The following is a 15,355-nucleotide window of genomic DNA, read 5'->3' as shown; positions in this document are numbered from 1 at the left end:
GTTAAAGGCTGGATTTTTAAGTGTGTGTGAGCTGGATGTGGCTGGTGCTGAAGCTTTGTACAGCGGCGTGCCAGTTTTACACAGGGAGGGTAGCATTTTATCCAGCTCTTCGGTAAACCCTTAAGGTCTGACGTTTTTTTGAATTAAAAACCATCCTTTTACGTGGTGTTAAAGATTAGTCTGATTCAGCTGATGCACTTGTGGTTTCCAAATGTAATTAGCGTGGCCATTCCTCAGGGAAGCTGAGGAAGTGTGGGCTGGATGAGTGGTCAGTGAGGTGGATAGAGAACTGGCTGAAGGGCAGAGCTCGGAGGGTTGGCATCAGCGGCGCTGAGTCTGGTTGGAGGCCGGGAACTGGTGGTGTCCCCCAGGGGTCAGTACTGGGCCCAGTCTTGTTCAACTTCTTCATCAACGACCTGGATGAAGAGTTAGAGTGTACCCTCAGCCAGTTTGCTGATGACACCAAACTGGGAGGAGTGGTGGGTACACGGGCAGGCTGTGCTGCCATCCAGCGTGACCTGGACAGGCTGGAGAGTTGGGCAGAGAGGAACCTGATGAGGTTCAACAAGGTCAAGGGCAGGGTCCTGCACCATGGGGAGGAACAACCTCATGCACCAGTACAGGCTTGGGGTGGACCTGCTGGAGAGCAGCTCTGCGGAGAGGGACCTGGGTGTCCTGGTGGACGACAGGGTGACCATGAGCCAGCAGCGTGCCCTGGCTGCCAAGAAAGCCAATGGGATCCTGGGGTGCATCAAGAAGAGTGTGGCCAGCAGGACGAGGGAGGTTCTTCTTCCCCTCTACACTGCCCTGGTGAGGCCCCATCTGGAGTACTGTGTCCAGTGCTGGGCTCCCCAGTTCAAGAAAGATGAGGAGCTACTGGAGAGAGTCCAGTGGAGGGCTGTGAGGATGAGGAGGGGACTGGAGCATCTCTGCTACGAGGAGAGGCTGAGGGAACTGGGCTTGTTCAGCCTGGAGAAGAGAAGGCTGCGAGGGGACCTTATAAATGCCTACAAATATCTGCAGGGTGGGGGTCAGGAGGATGGGGCCAAGCTCTTTCCAGTGGTGCCCAGTGACAGGACAAGGGGCAACGGGCACAAACTGAGGCACAGGAAGTTCCGTCTGAACATGAGGAAGAACTTCTTCCCTCTGAGGGTGCCGGAGCACTGGCCCAGGCTGCCCAGGGAGGCTGTGGAGTCTCCTTCTCTGGAGATATTCAAGACCCGCCTGGACAAGGTCCTGTGCAGCCTGCTCTGGGTGACCCTGCTTCAGCAGGGGGGTTGGACTAGATGACCCACAGAGGGCCCTGCCAACCCCTACTATTCTGTGATTCTGTGATTGTCAAGCTAAATGAGGAGCTGCTTCGCTGTGGGAGGAAGACCCAGCCTGTTGGGAAGGCATCCTGCCATTGGTGGGACAGGATACGCTCTTCGTGCCGCGTGTTCACAGTGAACGTTCGTGAGCTACCTACAGCTTTTTGAAGTAATTTGTCATAAAGCAGAAGGCGAGGGCAGAAGGTTTTTGTTTTTTTTCCAAAACTGGGTTCTGGATTGCCTGGTTGTGGAAGTCAACCTTCAGCAGTCGGGGTGTGCGGGGCGGCTGAGCGGAGGGTCGTTAGCGGCTCTCGTTAGCGGCTCGGTCGGGCTGGCCGAGGGGTGGTGGTTGCTGTGGGTGAGCAGGCTTGCTGTCCTACCCCTCCTCAATCTGAGACTGCAGCCAAAGGCCTTCTCTGAGCCTGCAGCTCGCCGAGCCACGGTCCTGTGGCCAGCGTTCACGGTGTGTCACCACACGGGGAGGCAGAGGAGGACAGTTTTATTTCTGTATCTCTGAAGTCAGAGCATGAAAACCAGCTTAAGACTCTCAGAACTCTCAAATGGGCTGAACACTTGGTTGTTGGTGGGTTTTTTTTGTGTGGGGTCTAGTCCTGTGAAAACCAGGAGACATTCTAGCAGCGTTTCGCTTCCTTGGCCAATGGTTTGGGGAACTTAGAGCCCTTCTGGACAAGGGTCTGCTCGTAGTGTCGGGAGACAGAACAAATCACACTTCACCACTGCTTGTGCAAAGGAACAATTTCATTAATTCTGTAGTAGGAAAGCATTAAATGAACTGGGAGCTGCTTTTAATCTTACAGAGTCTGTGATCTAGTGATAACCTCAGTAGAAATCACAGAATGGTCGGGGTTGGCAGGGACCTCTGTGGGTCCCCCAGCCCAACCCCCTGCCCAAGCAGGGTCACCCAGAGCAGGGGGCACAGGACCTTGTCCAGGCGGGTCTGGAATATCTCCAGAGAAGGAGACTCCACAGCCTCCCTGGGCAGCCTGGGCCAGGGCTCCGGCACCCTCAGAGGGAAGAAGTTCTTCCTCATCTTCAGCTGGAGCTTCCTCGGCTTCAGTTTGTGCCCGTTGCCCCTTGTCCTGTCACTGGGCGCGACCTGCTCCATCTCTGCTGCTTTCGGTCTCCATGAAGGCCAGAGGAGCCCAGAAGGAAAGGTCTGGTGGCCACAGCGCTGGCGCGGTTCAGGACCCTGGCGGTGGGAGTCCTGATCGCCGGGCAGATGGAAAGCCACCAACCGCGCGGTCTGAGCAGAAGGTGCCACGGTAGCGACAGGTTAGGTGAGCTGCTGCCTCTTCGGTGGGTTCTGGCTTTGGAGAATCCCTAGGGACAGTGGCGTATCGCTGCTGCTTCATCGCTCCTCCTGGCTCACCAGCTAATTAACGCCTGCTACGTCATCCATCGTCATCTCAGGACATGGTTTAGCAGGCAGGGTGGTGGTGGGTCGATGGTTGGGCTTCATCTGAGAGGTCTTTCCCAACCTTCTGGGCTTCATCATCTCGGAGGTCTTTCCCAGCCTTCTGGGCTTCATCACCTCAGAGGTCTTTCCCAGCCTTCTGGGCTTCATCATCTCAGAGGTCTTTCCCAGCCTTCTGGGCTTCATCACCTCAGAGGTCTTTCCCAGCCTTCTGGGCTTCATCACCTCAGAGGTCTTTCCCAGCCTTCTGGGCTTCATCACCTCAGAGGTCTTTCCCAACCTTCTGGGCTTCATCACCTCAGAGGACTTTCCCAGCCTTCTGGGCTTCATCATCTCAGAGGTCTTTCCCAGCCTTCTGGGCTTCATCACCTCAGAGGTCTTTCCCAGCCTTCTGGGCTTCATCACCTCAGAGGTCTTTCCCAGCTTTCTGGGCTTCATCATCTCAGAGGTCTTTCCCAACCTTCTGGGCTTCATCATCTCAGAGGTCTTTCTTCGTGATTCCGTGATCCTGCTCCTGAAAATGCCTTCCTTAAGCTTTAGCATTTTGTTTGAGGTGAGCACGTGGCTGTCTCGCAGCCTGGCCTGCGCGTACCACCTTTCAGCTTTCCTTCTTGCTGCCTGTTCACTTGGATGGGGACCAGAGCTGATGTTCTAAGGAGTCAAAAATACTAGGAATATGTGTGACCTTTTCAGGCCTGTCTTATAGATTCAAATGTATTTAGCAAAAACTTGCCCATGTTAATTAACCTCTTTGATTTGCATACCGTTAACTAAGGCTTTCATTTCTGAAAACAGGGAAAACATCTACCTGCATTTCCCAAACCTCTGGGGAAACTCCTAGCATGGCTTAATACCTTGCCAAACTCTTGGTGTGTAAAGCACCTGAAAATAATATTCTACAGACCAAAGAAGGCATTTAGGATGGAAACTTGGGGATTCTTGCTTCCCTCGCTAACTTGACTATTAATGAATTTATTAATGTTTCAGGGTCTGCAGGAAATGGGTGCACCAGGGCGCTGGCTGCATTAAAGCACAATGAAGGGAGTAGTGAAACTTGGGTGCTTGGAGCCATCTTTTGACTTGTAAATCTGTTCTGAATGCTGCAGGCGCGCTCGGATGCCGCTGGCGAACGCTCCTGCCGTGTCTGCCGTTAAGTTCTGTCTTTACAGACCCCTTGGCTAATTTTATCTGCCTCAGCTGATAACCTGCATCGTGTTTCATGGCCCATTCTAATGAGCTAAGAAGCAGCCATTTGAATACGCTCTCCAATTCCAGAGCATGATTTCCAGTGGGTTGTCTGCCACGGCTGCTGAACGCGTCGCTGCAGCGTCTGTACCTTGTTGCTGCTGGAAGCTGAGTGAGCTGTAAGCGTGTGTCTGTCACGGGACGCTCGTACCTGAGCAGCAGGGGATGGTCAGACTGGAGCAAAACCAGTGCACCGTCACCCAGGTCTGGGGTTGGAGCCCATCAGGAGCTGAAGGGTCACCTGGTAGAACCTGGAGGTGGTTCAGCTAAGGTGGCGCAGGCTGATTGCTCCTGGGCCAGGGGTTTTGGCCCCTCAAAGGGTTTCTGGTAGCAGAGCTGATGGTTGAACGGCTCGCAGTGCTCTGTCACTCTCCGTGGTTTGGGGGTCACCATGGTCAGCAGGCCAGGCAGAGGTGATGACGGTGGTCGGAGTTCATTTCTGCTGTCTGCTCCTTGTTTGGTCTGGCTGGAGGTTTTCTGGCCCTACCTGGAGCGCGAGTCCTCGTTGTCTTCAGCAGCTGAAGGTGTGGAGAGGTCACCACAGGCTTGTCCCAGAGGTCATGTCATGTGATTGCTGTCAGAAAATTGTAAAACTCCTCCTTCCTCCAGCCTTGGATGAGCAGTAGAGATGAGAAATTCAGCTGCAGATTGGAAGAGAACTACTCTGTTCAACTTGTGAACTGCTGACAGGCTAGTGATAAGCAGAATATCGTTGGAGAAACCCCACACCTTTCTGGTCCAGTGAGAGGAGTGTCCTGGTCTAAAATATAAAAAAATATTTTACACATGTGTGCTCTGTGACCCACCCTTATGCTGTTTTGAAGGGGTTCACGTCCACTTAAAACTTCGGTGAAGTTCTTTGTGGAATAGAAACTCTTTAATCTGCATTTTGTACGATGTCACACTGGGGAAACAAAGCGGCCATGGCAGCGACCCCTCTGCTCAGCAGCCACCGGTGACGGCACGCGCTGCTGCTGGAGGATCACTGCCTTCAAACTGGCTGCTCAGTCTCCTAATGTGTCCTGGGTTGGGCTTAAGCAGAGAAGCTTCTTGTTGTGTGGTAGCGTTGGGGGGAGGAGGGGAGGAAGGCAGGGTGTGCAAAACTCTCTTCCTTGTTCTTGCTCCCAAGAAAACTGGGAAGCTGAAGAACAGTTTCTTAAACTCACTGGTAGAACTCGGTGAACTTCTGGAGGGCATCACTAAACCGTGACTTCTGCTTCACTTTGACTTGCACTGTTGTGTTACAACCTATCCTGGAGGCCATCAACAAGCAAGTGGAGGAAAAGAAGGTTATCAGGAGTAGTCAGCATGGATTCACCAAGGGGAAATCATGCCTGCCCAATCTGATAGCTTTCTGTGATGACATGACTGGCTGGGTAGACGAAGGGAGAGCCACGGGTGTTGTCTACCTCGACTTCAGCGAGGCTTTCGACACGGTCTGCCATCACATCCTCCTAGGGAAGCTCAGGAATTATGGGCTGGATGAGTGGTCAGTGAGGTGGGTTGAGAACTGGCTGAAGGGCAGAGCTCAGAGGGCTGTCATCAGCGGCGCTGAGTCTGGTTGGAGGCCGGGAACTGGTGGTGTCCCTCAGGGGTCAGTACTGGGCCCAGCCTTGTTCAACTTCTTCATCAGTGACCTGGATGAAGAGTTAGAGTGTACCCTCAGCCAGTTTGCTGATGACACCAAACTGGGAGGAGTGGTGGGCACACCAGCAGGCTGTGCTGCCATTCAGCGTGACCTGGGCAGGCTGGAGAGTTGGGCAGAGAGGAACCTGATGAGGTTCAACAAGGGCAAGGGCAGGGTCCTGCCCCTGGGGAGGAACAACCCCAGGCACCAGGACAGGCTGGGGCTGAGCTGCTGGAGAGCAGCTCTGTGGAGAGGGACTGGGAGTGCTGGGGGACGACAGGGTGACCATGAGCCAGCAGCGTGCCCTGGGTGCCAAGAAGGCCGATGGGATCCTGGGGTGCGTGAGGAGGAGTGTGGGCAGCAGGACGAGGGAGGTTCTCCTCCCCCTCTGCTCTGCCCTGGGGAGGCCCCATCTGCAGTGCTGGGTCCAGTGCTGGGCTCCCCAGTTCAGGAAAGATGAGGAGCTACTGGAGAGAGCCCAGCGGAGGGCTGCGAGGATGAGGAGGGGACTGGAGCATCTCTGCTACGAGGAGAGGCTGAGGGAGCTGGGCTTGTTCAGCCTGGAGAAGAGAAGGCTGAGAGGGGACCTTATAAAGGTTTCTAAATATCTGCAGGGTGACCCACAGAGGTCCCTTCCAACCCCGACCGTTCTGTGGTTCTGTAACTCTGAAGAAAGCAGCAGCAGGTTATATATGTACTCATCTCTGAACTTAATGTGGAGTTTTGGCACAAGCAAGGCAGTACCCCGCTTCGTTTGCAGGTGATTGCTGAGACTGTGAAACGCTCTTTCCACAAACTGTTTTGATCCGTTGCCCTCTGACACGGCCCCTGCGTGTGTCCGCAGACCCCGGAGGTGGAGCAGCTGGGCCGGGTGGTGGAGCTGGACAGTGACATGGCGGACATCACCCAGGAGCCTCCCCAGGAGCCCGTGGTGGAAGAGGACGCGATAGAAGAGCCAGAGGCAGTGCCTGCTTCCACTCACATCGCGTCAACCCTGGGTATTAACCCCCACGTCTTACAGGTGAGCGGCTTGCAAGCTGCCCCCTCTGAAAGAGGGGTCTGGGTAGTGTCTCACTTCGCAGCTTGCCTCCCCAAGGGTATTTAGTTACCAGCTTGTAATAAGCTATACATCACACCTACAGTGTGATTAAAACTTCTTTGCATCAAGAATAGTGTGGCCAGCAGGTCGAGGGAGGTTCTCCTTCCCCTCTACACTGCCCTGGGCAGGCCCCATCTGCAGTGCTGTGTCCAGTGCTGGGCTCCCCAGTTCAAGAAAGATGAAGAGCTACTGGAGAGAGTCCAGCGGAGGGCTGCGAGGATGAGGAGGGGACTGGAACATCTCCCCTACGAGGAGAGGTTGAGGGAACTTGGCTTGTTCAGCCTGGAGAAGAGAAGGCTGAGAGGGGACCTTCGAAATGCCTCTAAATATCTGCAGGGTGGGGGTCAGGAGGCCGGGGCCAGACTCTTTCCAGTGGTGCCCAGCGACAGGACAAGGGGCAACGGGCACAAACTGGAGCAGAGGAAGCTCCAGCTGAAGCCGAGGAAGAACTTCTTCCCTCTGAGGGTGCCGGAGCCCTGGCCCAGGCTGCCCAGGGAGGCTGTGGAGTCTCCTTCTCTGGAGATATTCCAGCCCCGCCTGGCCGCGGTGCTGTGCCCCCTGCTCTGGGTGACCCTGCTTGGGCAGGGGGCTGGGCTGGGGGACCCCCAGAGGGCCCTGCCAACCCCTACTATTCTGTGATTCTGTGAAAACTTGCACATTAGGCTGCTGGGCTTCTGTGGTAAACCTGTATAGACAGGAGAATCTCCGTGCAGAAACGGAAATCATCTTAAGATTGAAACGAATCATTAAGAAAGAAATGGAAATCGTTCAGATTTCCAAGATTCCAAAGCGTGGGCAAGGTGGTAAGAAGGACTGCCTGGCCAGGACTGCCCCAAGACCAGCTTGTGGAAGGCAAGGTGCTAGGGTAACTGGTGTTGACTGGGGTCTGGGGGGTTTTATTTCGCGGAAGGATGGTACCTGGAACACATGTGGGCTCCTACCAGCGTTTTTAATTTGTAAGGAAAAAATAGTGGAGTTATTACTGAAGCTGAAAAAAAAGTAGACAGAGCTTTAAGAAAACATAATTGTTTTAGGACTTCACACTCACCCTAACAAGTACTGTGACGCTGATTACCTAGCAGTGTGTAGCAGTTTACCCTCAGCTGACAGGCTTGCTTTCAGTCCTCCTGAGCTCTGTGCCTCCGCTGTCACCAGCAATATTTGTGGCGTGAGTGTGGCTTGGTCACGTGCAGCCCGTAGAAGTCCTGGTGGCTGGGAAAGCAGCCGATGGGATCGGCTGGCTTCGCTGGGAGAGCGGTTGTCAATGTGCAGGCTTGACTTCCCACCTCTTTCAGATTATGAAAGCTTCTTTGCTTGCTGACGAAGACGACCTAGACCTGATCCTGGATCCTTATTCCGGGAAACAGCACGTGAAAATGGATACTTCTCAAGAGATCTGTTCGCCGAGGCTCCCTATTTCAAAATCACGAGGACAGAAGAGATACTCAGGTATTTAATTCTGATAGGAACAGGCAGAATCCCCCCGCTGGCTGAACACATGGCAGAGGAGTTGTGTGCTGGGGTGGGTTCGGTCTGGCCAGCAGCCGGGTGCCCGCCCAGCCGCTCTCCCTCCCTCCCCTCAACAGCACGGGGGGAGAAAATGGTGTGAGAAAAAGCTCGTGGGTTGGGATAAAGACCAGGAGACTCTTTTGCCCGTGGCAGTAACTGGAAAGCAGGCTTGACTTGAGTAAAATTAACTTCTTGCCAGATAAATAGCCATGGGTAGTGGGCACCGAGGACAAATGAAAACATTTTCATCCCCTGCCCCTCCTTTCCCAGGCTCAACTCCACTCTCTCATTCCTGACTCCTCTGTTCCTCCCCACCCCAGGGATGGGGAATGGGGGGTTGTGGCCAGCCCGTGGTGGTCCCTGTGTGCTGGTTTGGTACCTGTAGATTGCCATAAATGTGCTGCCTGAGGAGTGAGTACCCCACTCCCTTCAACCTTCTTCCTGCTTCTTCCCTCTAGCTGGTGGGCTGCTGCAGGCAAAATTTGCAAACGTGATTTTCCAGTCTCCGAGCGCTGCTCTGCCAGATTTCCAGGGACCCAGGGCTCTGAGCAGTCCCCCTTCTGCCGCCCTTTGGTCGGCCATTTCGCCGTTGACGTCTGCGTTCTCTGTGCCTCCGTCGGTCCCCGAGGTGCAGATGAAAACAGTTGGTGTCCGCAGGCAGCAGGGGCTTGTGCCTCTGGAGAAGTCGGTCACCTACGGAAAGGGGAAGCTCCTGATGGACATGGCTCTCTTCATGGGGCGCTCGTTTCGCGTTGGCTGGGGACCCAACTGGACGCTTGTCAACTGTGGAGATCAGTTGAATGGCTCAAGTGAAGCGGAAGATCTTCAGTGTGAGTCTGTGGAGTACGGATTCCTGCCAACCCCTGTTGCTCCCAAATCGTGAGTAGTGGCTTCCTGCAGCGTGGTTCTGGCATGCCCTGCCTTCCTGTTTCACAGAATCACAGAACAGTAGGGGTTGGAAGGGACCTCTGTGGGTCATCTAGTCCAACCCCCTGCTGAAGCAGGGTCACCTACAGCAGGCTGCACAGGACCTTGTCCAGGCGGGTCTTGAATATCTCCAGAGAAGGAGACTCCACAGCCTCCCTGGGCAGCCTGGGCCAGGGCTCCGTCACCCTCAGAGGGAAGAAGTTCTTCCTCTGTTTGAAGGAATCCTGGCTGTAGTTGGTACCTTTCTGAAACTCAGCTTAATATTCCTCCTGATACGCAGAAGTGGTGCAAGATGGATGATCAGCTTAGCCTGGAGGTTACTTCAGGCTGCTACTTTACAGAAGTTTGTATCTCAGACAACTGGAATATCATAAGAAGAGTGGTTATTATTTTTCTTTTTTAACAAGTGAATAGCACCATCATCCAGCAAAATGTTAAAAGTTCAGAGTTGTTCCCCAGGAAGCTTCTAATCTGCTGTTGATCCTTCCTGAGGAATCTGTACTGCCTAAACAAGAAATTTCTTCGCTTCTGAATTCAGACACCTTCAATTCTGCTTGTGTAGGAAGCAGAACACACACCTTTCCTGGCCGGTGTAACGCCACCCCTACACTTGACAGCAATACACCTAGATGTTCTACCATCGAAGTCTTCCCAAAAGCTTCTTTGGTTGGTGTTCTCCAGCATATCTGCTTTGCTGAGAGGATGAGGGGCGCTCACAAAACGCGCTGGGGGATGGTGAGGTGGGCTAATGGCCTTCTGAGAGCTGGAAGCGCCCGGTTCGGTGAGATCTGTTTGCCAGAGTCTGGTTAACCAGGTTCACTGTACCTAGAATCCCAGCATGGTGGGGTGGGCAGGGCCCTCTGGGGGTCCCCCAGCCCAACCCCCTGCCCAAGCAGGGTCACCCAGAGCAGGCTGCACAGGACCTTGGCCAGGCGGGGCTGGAATATCTCCAGAGAAGGAGACTCCACAGCCTCCCTGGGCAGCCTGGGCCAGGGCTCCGGCACCCTCAGAGGGAAGAAGTTCTTCCTCGGGTTCAGCTGGAGCTTCCTCTGCTCCAGTTTGTGCCCGTTGCCCCTTGTCCTGTCGCTGGGCACCACTGGAAAGAGTCTGGCCCCGTCCTCCTGACCCCCACCCTGCAGATATTTGTAGGCATTTCGAAGGTCCCCTCGCAGCCTTCTCTTCTCCAGGCTGAACAAGCCCAGCTCCCTCAGCCTCTCCTTGCAGCAGAGATGCTCCAGTCCCCTCCTCATCCTCGCAGCCCTGCGCTGGACTCTCTCCAGTAGCTCCTCATCTCTCTTGAACTGGGGAGCCCAGCACTGGACCCAGCACTGCAGATGGGGCCTCCCCAGGGCAGAGCACAGGGGGAGGAGACCCTCTCACTGTCTTTACGTTAAACCTGGGACGAGCTGCACAGTGCAGCTGCTGGGTGGTGGGTGCAGTTCACTTGCACCGAGACCAATTCAGAACATTGCTACCTGGTTTTATCTTCTTTTTTTTTTTTCCCCACCAGCCTCTCGGAGTCCCCTTTCAAGGTTCATGTGGAGAAGCTGAGCTTAGAGCAGCGGAAGATGGACAGAGACAAAGAGCTGTATCTCACCCCTCTGGAGATCAAGCTGAAGCACAGCACTGTCCACATGGATGAAGAGTGTCCTCTTCTGGCCCCCAATCCAGGAGTTTCTGCTATTCACGACTACGCTGACTGGGTGAGAAAAGCATCCGAGGATCCTGCTGTAACAGAGAGTGAGTATGGAGTAATTCTTCTCACAGTGGTGAGAGTGGGTCTGGAGAACTGCCCAGTTCGGACTAATTTCAGGTTACACCAGCGCAGCGAGTAAAGCAGAGAAACTGCCTGCGCCTCAGCATCCTTCAGCGTGGAACCGTGGAACGGTTTGGGTGGGAAGGGACATGTAGAGGTCATCCAGTGCAGCCCCCCTGCCGTGAGCAGCTCCAGCTGGGTCAGGGTGCTCAGAGCCCCGTCCAGCCTGGCCTGGGACGTTCGCAGGGATGGGGCATCGACCACCCCTCTGGGCAGCCTGGGCCAGCCTCCCTGTAAAAAATTTGTCCCTTATATCCAGTCTGAATCTGCCCTCTTTTAGTTTAAAGCTACTCCTCCTTGTCCTGTTGCTACAGGCCTTGCTAAAAAGCCTGTCCTTAATTTCTGAAATTACAAACACTTTCTAAAAAAAAAAAATATATATATATATATACATGGAGAGAGCCCAGCAGAGGGCTACGAGGATGAGGAGGGGACTGGAGCATCTCTGCTACGAGGAGAGGGTGAGGGAGCTGGGCTTGTTCAGCCTGGAGAAGAGAAGGCTGCGAGGGGACCTTAGAAATGCCTCTAAATATCTGCAGGGTGGGTGTCAGGAGGACGGGGCCAGACTCTTTCCAGTGGTGCCCAGCGACAGGACAAGGGGCAACGGGCACGAACTGGAGCAGAGGAAGCTCCAGCTGACGATGAGGAAGAACTTCTTCCCTCTGAGGGTGCCGGAGCCCTGGCCCAGGCTGCCCAGGGAGGCTGTGGAGTCTCCTTCTCTGGAGATATTCCAGCCCCGCCTGGACAAGGTCCTCTACAGCCTGCTCTGGGTGACCCTGCTTGGGCAGGGGGTTGGGCTGGGTGACCCACAGGGGTCCCTGCCAACCCCACCATGCTGGGATTCTGAGATAAACAGAATTTCTGAACGCATAAACGTGGTTGGTTGCGTTTGGGGAACTAACTGGCTTCCTGCATCGACTTGTAACGGTCCTAAAGGATGTCCTAGGAGAATGTGTTCACAATCTCATCCCAGTCCTCTCTGAGCAGCCCTTTGTCCGTGTTTTTGCTGCTCACGAGCCAATAACTCTGTCCCGACAGCCGTCGTGAAGCACTGGTGCCTGACGTGGACTTTATGTGAAGCCATCTGGGGGACCCTGAAGGAGCTGGAGGCCAGCTTGGAGGAGCCCAGCGAGTACATCGTAGCCCTGGAGCGCAGGAAGGCCTTCTCCCGCTGGCTGTCGGAGACTGCCGCGGGGCGCATTGAGGAAGAAGTCTCCTTGTCCCGACACAGCAACCCCGTGGAGGCCGTGTTCAGCTGCCTGACCGGGAAGAGGATCGGGGAAGCTTGCCGGCTGGCGCAGCAGGCAGGTGAGCTGCTGAAATCTCTCCCCTTTTTTTGAGGGGTGAGGGGAGGCATGAAGACAACTTGAACTTTGAGAGCTGATGGTGGGTAACTGTCCGCTCCGACTGCGGAGATGTCCCGTGTCGGACAGGGGAAGGTGAAGGTGGGGGCTGGCTGGTCTCCTTGCTGCTGGACCTCATCATATTTACGCTGACGAGCTCATCAGCTCTTCCAGAGTTGGGAAGTAAGACTGGATTGCATTTGGAACTTTTTTTTTTTGCTTAGCAACACCTTTGAATGTTGGGTTTTTTTTAAAATTACGATTATTTTGAGTTGAGCTTGTGTTAAGCCGCTTACTTGTGTTAAAAATTGTGTGTTTTCAGACCTTAATGGCTGGTTTCATCTTAGCCCTTTGTCAGCTCAAATCTTAACACTTTCCAGGTGTCTCTTGGGGAGGCTGTCCTTCCCATTCCTTGGTCTTCCTACCCTGGTTCTCGCAGGGGTTTATGGAGTGGTTTATTTTCGTAGAATCACAGAATGCTTTGGGTTGGAAGGGACCTTCAGAGGCCATCCAGCCCATCCCCCTGCAGTGAGCAGGGACATCTCCACCTGGGTCAGGGTGTTGAGAGCCCCGTCCAGCCTGACCTGGGATGTTCCGAGGGATGGGGCATTGACCACCTCTGGGCAACCTGGGCCAGGGTTTCACCACCCTCATAGTAAAAACCTTCGTCCTTATGTCCAGTCTGAATCTCCCCTGCCTTAGCTTAAAGCCATTACTCCTTGCCCTGTAACAAGCAGCCCTGCTGAAAATATTTTCCCCATCTTTCCTAGAAGCCCTTTCAGGCACTGGCAGCTGCTCTAAGGTCTCCCCGCAGTCTTCTCCAGGCTGAGCAGCCCCAGCTCTCCCAGCCTTATTTGATAAGAAATTGTGCAGAGGAAAGCCATGCAGTGGATTGGTGGACGACAGGGTGACCAGGAGCCAGCAGCGTGCCCTGGGTGCCAAGAAGGCCAATGGGATCCTGGGGTGCATGAGGAGGAGTGTGGGCAGCAGGACGAGGGAGGTTCTCCTCCCCCTCTGCTCTGCCCTGGGGAGGCCCCATCTGCAGTGCTGGGTCCAGTGCTGGGCTCCCCAGTTCGAGAGAGATGAGGAGCTACTGGAGAGAGTCCAGCGCAGGGCTGCGAGGATGAGGAGGGGACTGGAGCATCTCTGCTACGAGGAGAGGCTGAGGGAGCTGGGCTTGTTCAGCCTGAAGAAGAGAAGGCTGCGAGGGGACCTTCGAAATGCCTCTAAATATCTGCAGGGTGGGGGTCAGGAGGACGGGGCCAGACTCTTCCCAGTGGTGCCCAGCGACAGGACAAGGGGCAACGGGCACAAACTGGAGCAGAGGAAGCTCCAGCTGAAGATGAGGAAGAACTTCTTCCCTCTGAGGGTGCCGGAGCCCTGGCCCAGGCTGCCCAGGGAGGCTGTGGAGTCTCCTTCTCTGGAGATATTCCAGCCCCGCCTGGACAAGGTCCTGTGCAGCCTGCTCTGGGTGACCCTGCTTGGGCAGGGGGCTGGGCTGGGGACCCTGAACATTCTGTGATTCTGGGATTGAAAGGCCTCACAGCTCAGAAGCGGATCGCTGTGGCCCTGGTAGGCAGGAGGGTCTGGCTGACGTGAGGTTGTCTCCCGCTGCAGGCGACCACCGGCTGGCTCTGCTCCTCTCGCAGCTGGCCGGCAGCCAGCCCCTGCGGGACCTCCTCACCATGCAGCTGGTGGACTGGCACAGGCTGCAGGCAGACTGCTTCATCCAGGAGGAGAGGCTGCGCGTCTTCGCCCTGCTCGCGGGGAAGCCTGTGAGTTCCGTTCCTTGGCTGTTCTGTCCTTGGCTCCGCTTCCCCTCGGCAGCAGCACGGCTGAGCCGTGATGCCCACCCGCGGCGTGTGGTGCACGGCGTTGACCTGGTTCTTCTAATGACGTAACCTCAGGCTGTTGCGTGCCTGGCACGTACCAGCCGTTGGGTGAGAAGTTTGGCTGAACTTCATAATTTCCTTCTTTAGGTGTGGCAGTTATCAGAGAGAGTAAACATCAACGTGTGCTCGCTGCTGGACTGGAAGCGCTGCGTGGCTGTCCACCTCTGGTACCTTCTTCCTCCGACAGCTTCCATTTCCCAGGCGCTGGCCGTGTACGAGTCCGCGTTTCAGGTGGGTGGCTCCTGCCTGGGTGAAAGGAGCTCTCAGTCGGCGCTGCTGCCTGTGCGATGCCGCACGGGAGACCTCCGCGCGCGGACGCGCGCTGCTGCTGAGGTGCAGAGGGTGGAAATGTCTAGGGGTTCGTTGCTGCGGTCGTCGCGGCGTTGGGTTCCTTCACCAGGTTTAGTGATGAGGTTTTGCAGCAATAGGACAAGAGGTGATGGCCTCAAGCTGCGTCAGGGGAGGTTCAGGTTGGATACTGGGAAAAATGTCTTTCCTGCAAGAGTTGGCCCAGGCTGCCCAGGGCAGTGGGGGAGTCCCCATCCCTGGAGGGGTTCAAACACCGTGTGGCTGTGGCCCTTGGGGACAGGGTTCAGCAGGCATGGTGGGGTTGGGTTGGTGGTTGGACTCGATGATCTCAGAGGTCTTCTCCAACCTTAGTGACTCCATGATTCCATGATTCTGCGAGCTGGGTAGCAGGCCTGGGCCATTGTCGTGTGGGACAGGGCAATGTGGATGGCCCTGGGTGCAAACGGAGGTGTCCTGGCCTCTCATGGAGCAGAGGATGGGCTCAAGGTGCATCAGGGGAGGTTCAGGTTGGAGACTGGGAAGAATTTCTTCACAGAAAGAGTGGTCAGGCCTTGGCCCAGGCTGCCCAGGGCAGTGGGGGAGTCCCCATCCCTGGAGGGGTTCAAACACCGTGTGGATGTGGCCCTTGGGGACAGGGTTCAGCAGGCATGGGGGTGTTGGGTTGGCAGTTGGACTCGATGATCTCAGAGGTCTTCTCCAACCTGAATGATTCCGTGATTCTCTGACAGAAATGTGCCCTCCCCCACTGGAATGGGGGCAAAGCACCGGGGCTGAACCTGTTGGCGGTTCACAGAATCACAGAATGGTAGGGGTTGGAAGGGACCTCTGTGGGTCATCCAGTCC

At 55.2% G+C, this 15,355-nt stretch overlaps 1 protein-coding gene across 2 annotated transcripts in view; it reads left to right on the top strand.

The window, feature by feature from the left end:
• Positions 1–15,355, top strand: part of NUP98 (nucleoporin 98 and 96 precursor) — a 56,544-nt gene that overhangs the window by 31,116 nt on the left and 10,073 nt on the right. For both annotated transcript variants that reach the window (XM_075414174.1, XM_075414182.1), the window contains exons 21-27: positions 6,462–6,638; positions 8,012–8,165; positions 8,684–9,104; positions 10,663–10,892; positions 12,007–12,276; positions 13,929–14,086; positions 14,291–14,434. In XM_075414174.1, coding sequence (XP_075270289.1) covers positions 6,462–6,638; positions 8,012–8,165; positions 8,684–9,104; positions 10,663–10,892; positions 12,007–12,276; positions 13,929–14,086; positions 14,291–14,434 — 1,554 coding nt within the window. The remainder of the gene's footprint in view (positions 1–6,461; positions 6,639–8,011; positions 8,166–8,683; positions 9,105–10,662; positions 10,893–12,006; positions 12,277–13,928; positions 14,087–14,290; positions 14,435–15,355) is intronic.

This window comes from Opisthocomus hoazin, chromosome 1 (assembly GCF_030867145.1).
Source record: "Opisthocomus hoazin isolate bOpiHoa1 chromosome 1, bOpiHoa1.hap1, whole genome shotgun sequence".
NCBI lineage: Eukaryota > Metazoa > Chordata > Aves > Opisthocomiformes > Opisthocomidae > Opisthocomus > Opisthocomus hoazin.
The sequence above is the reverse complement of the archived record's forward strand: the minus strand, read 5'-3'. Positions and strand labels throughout refer to the sequence as shown.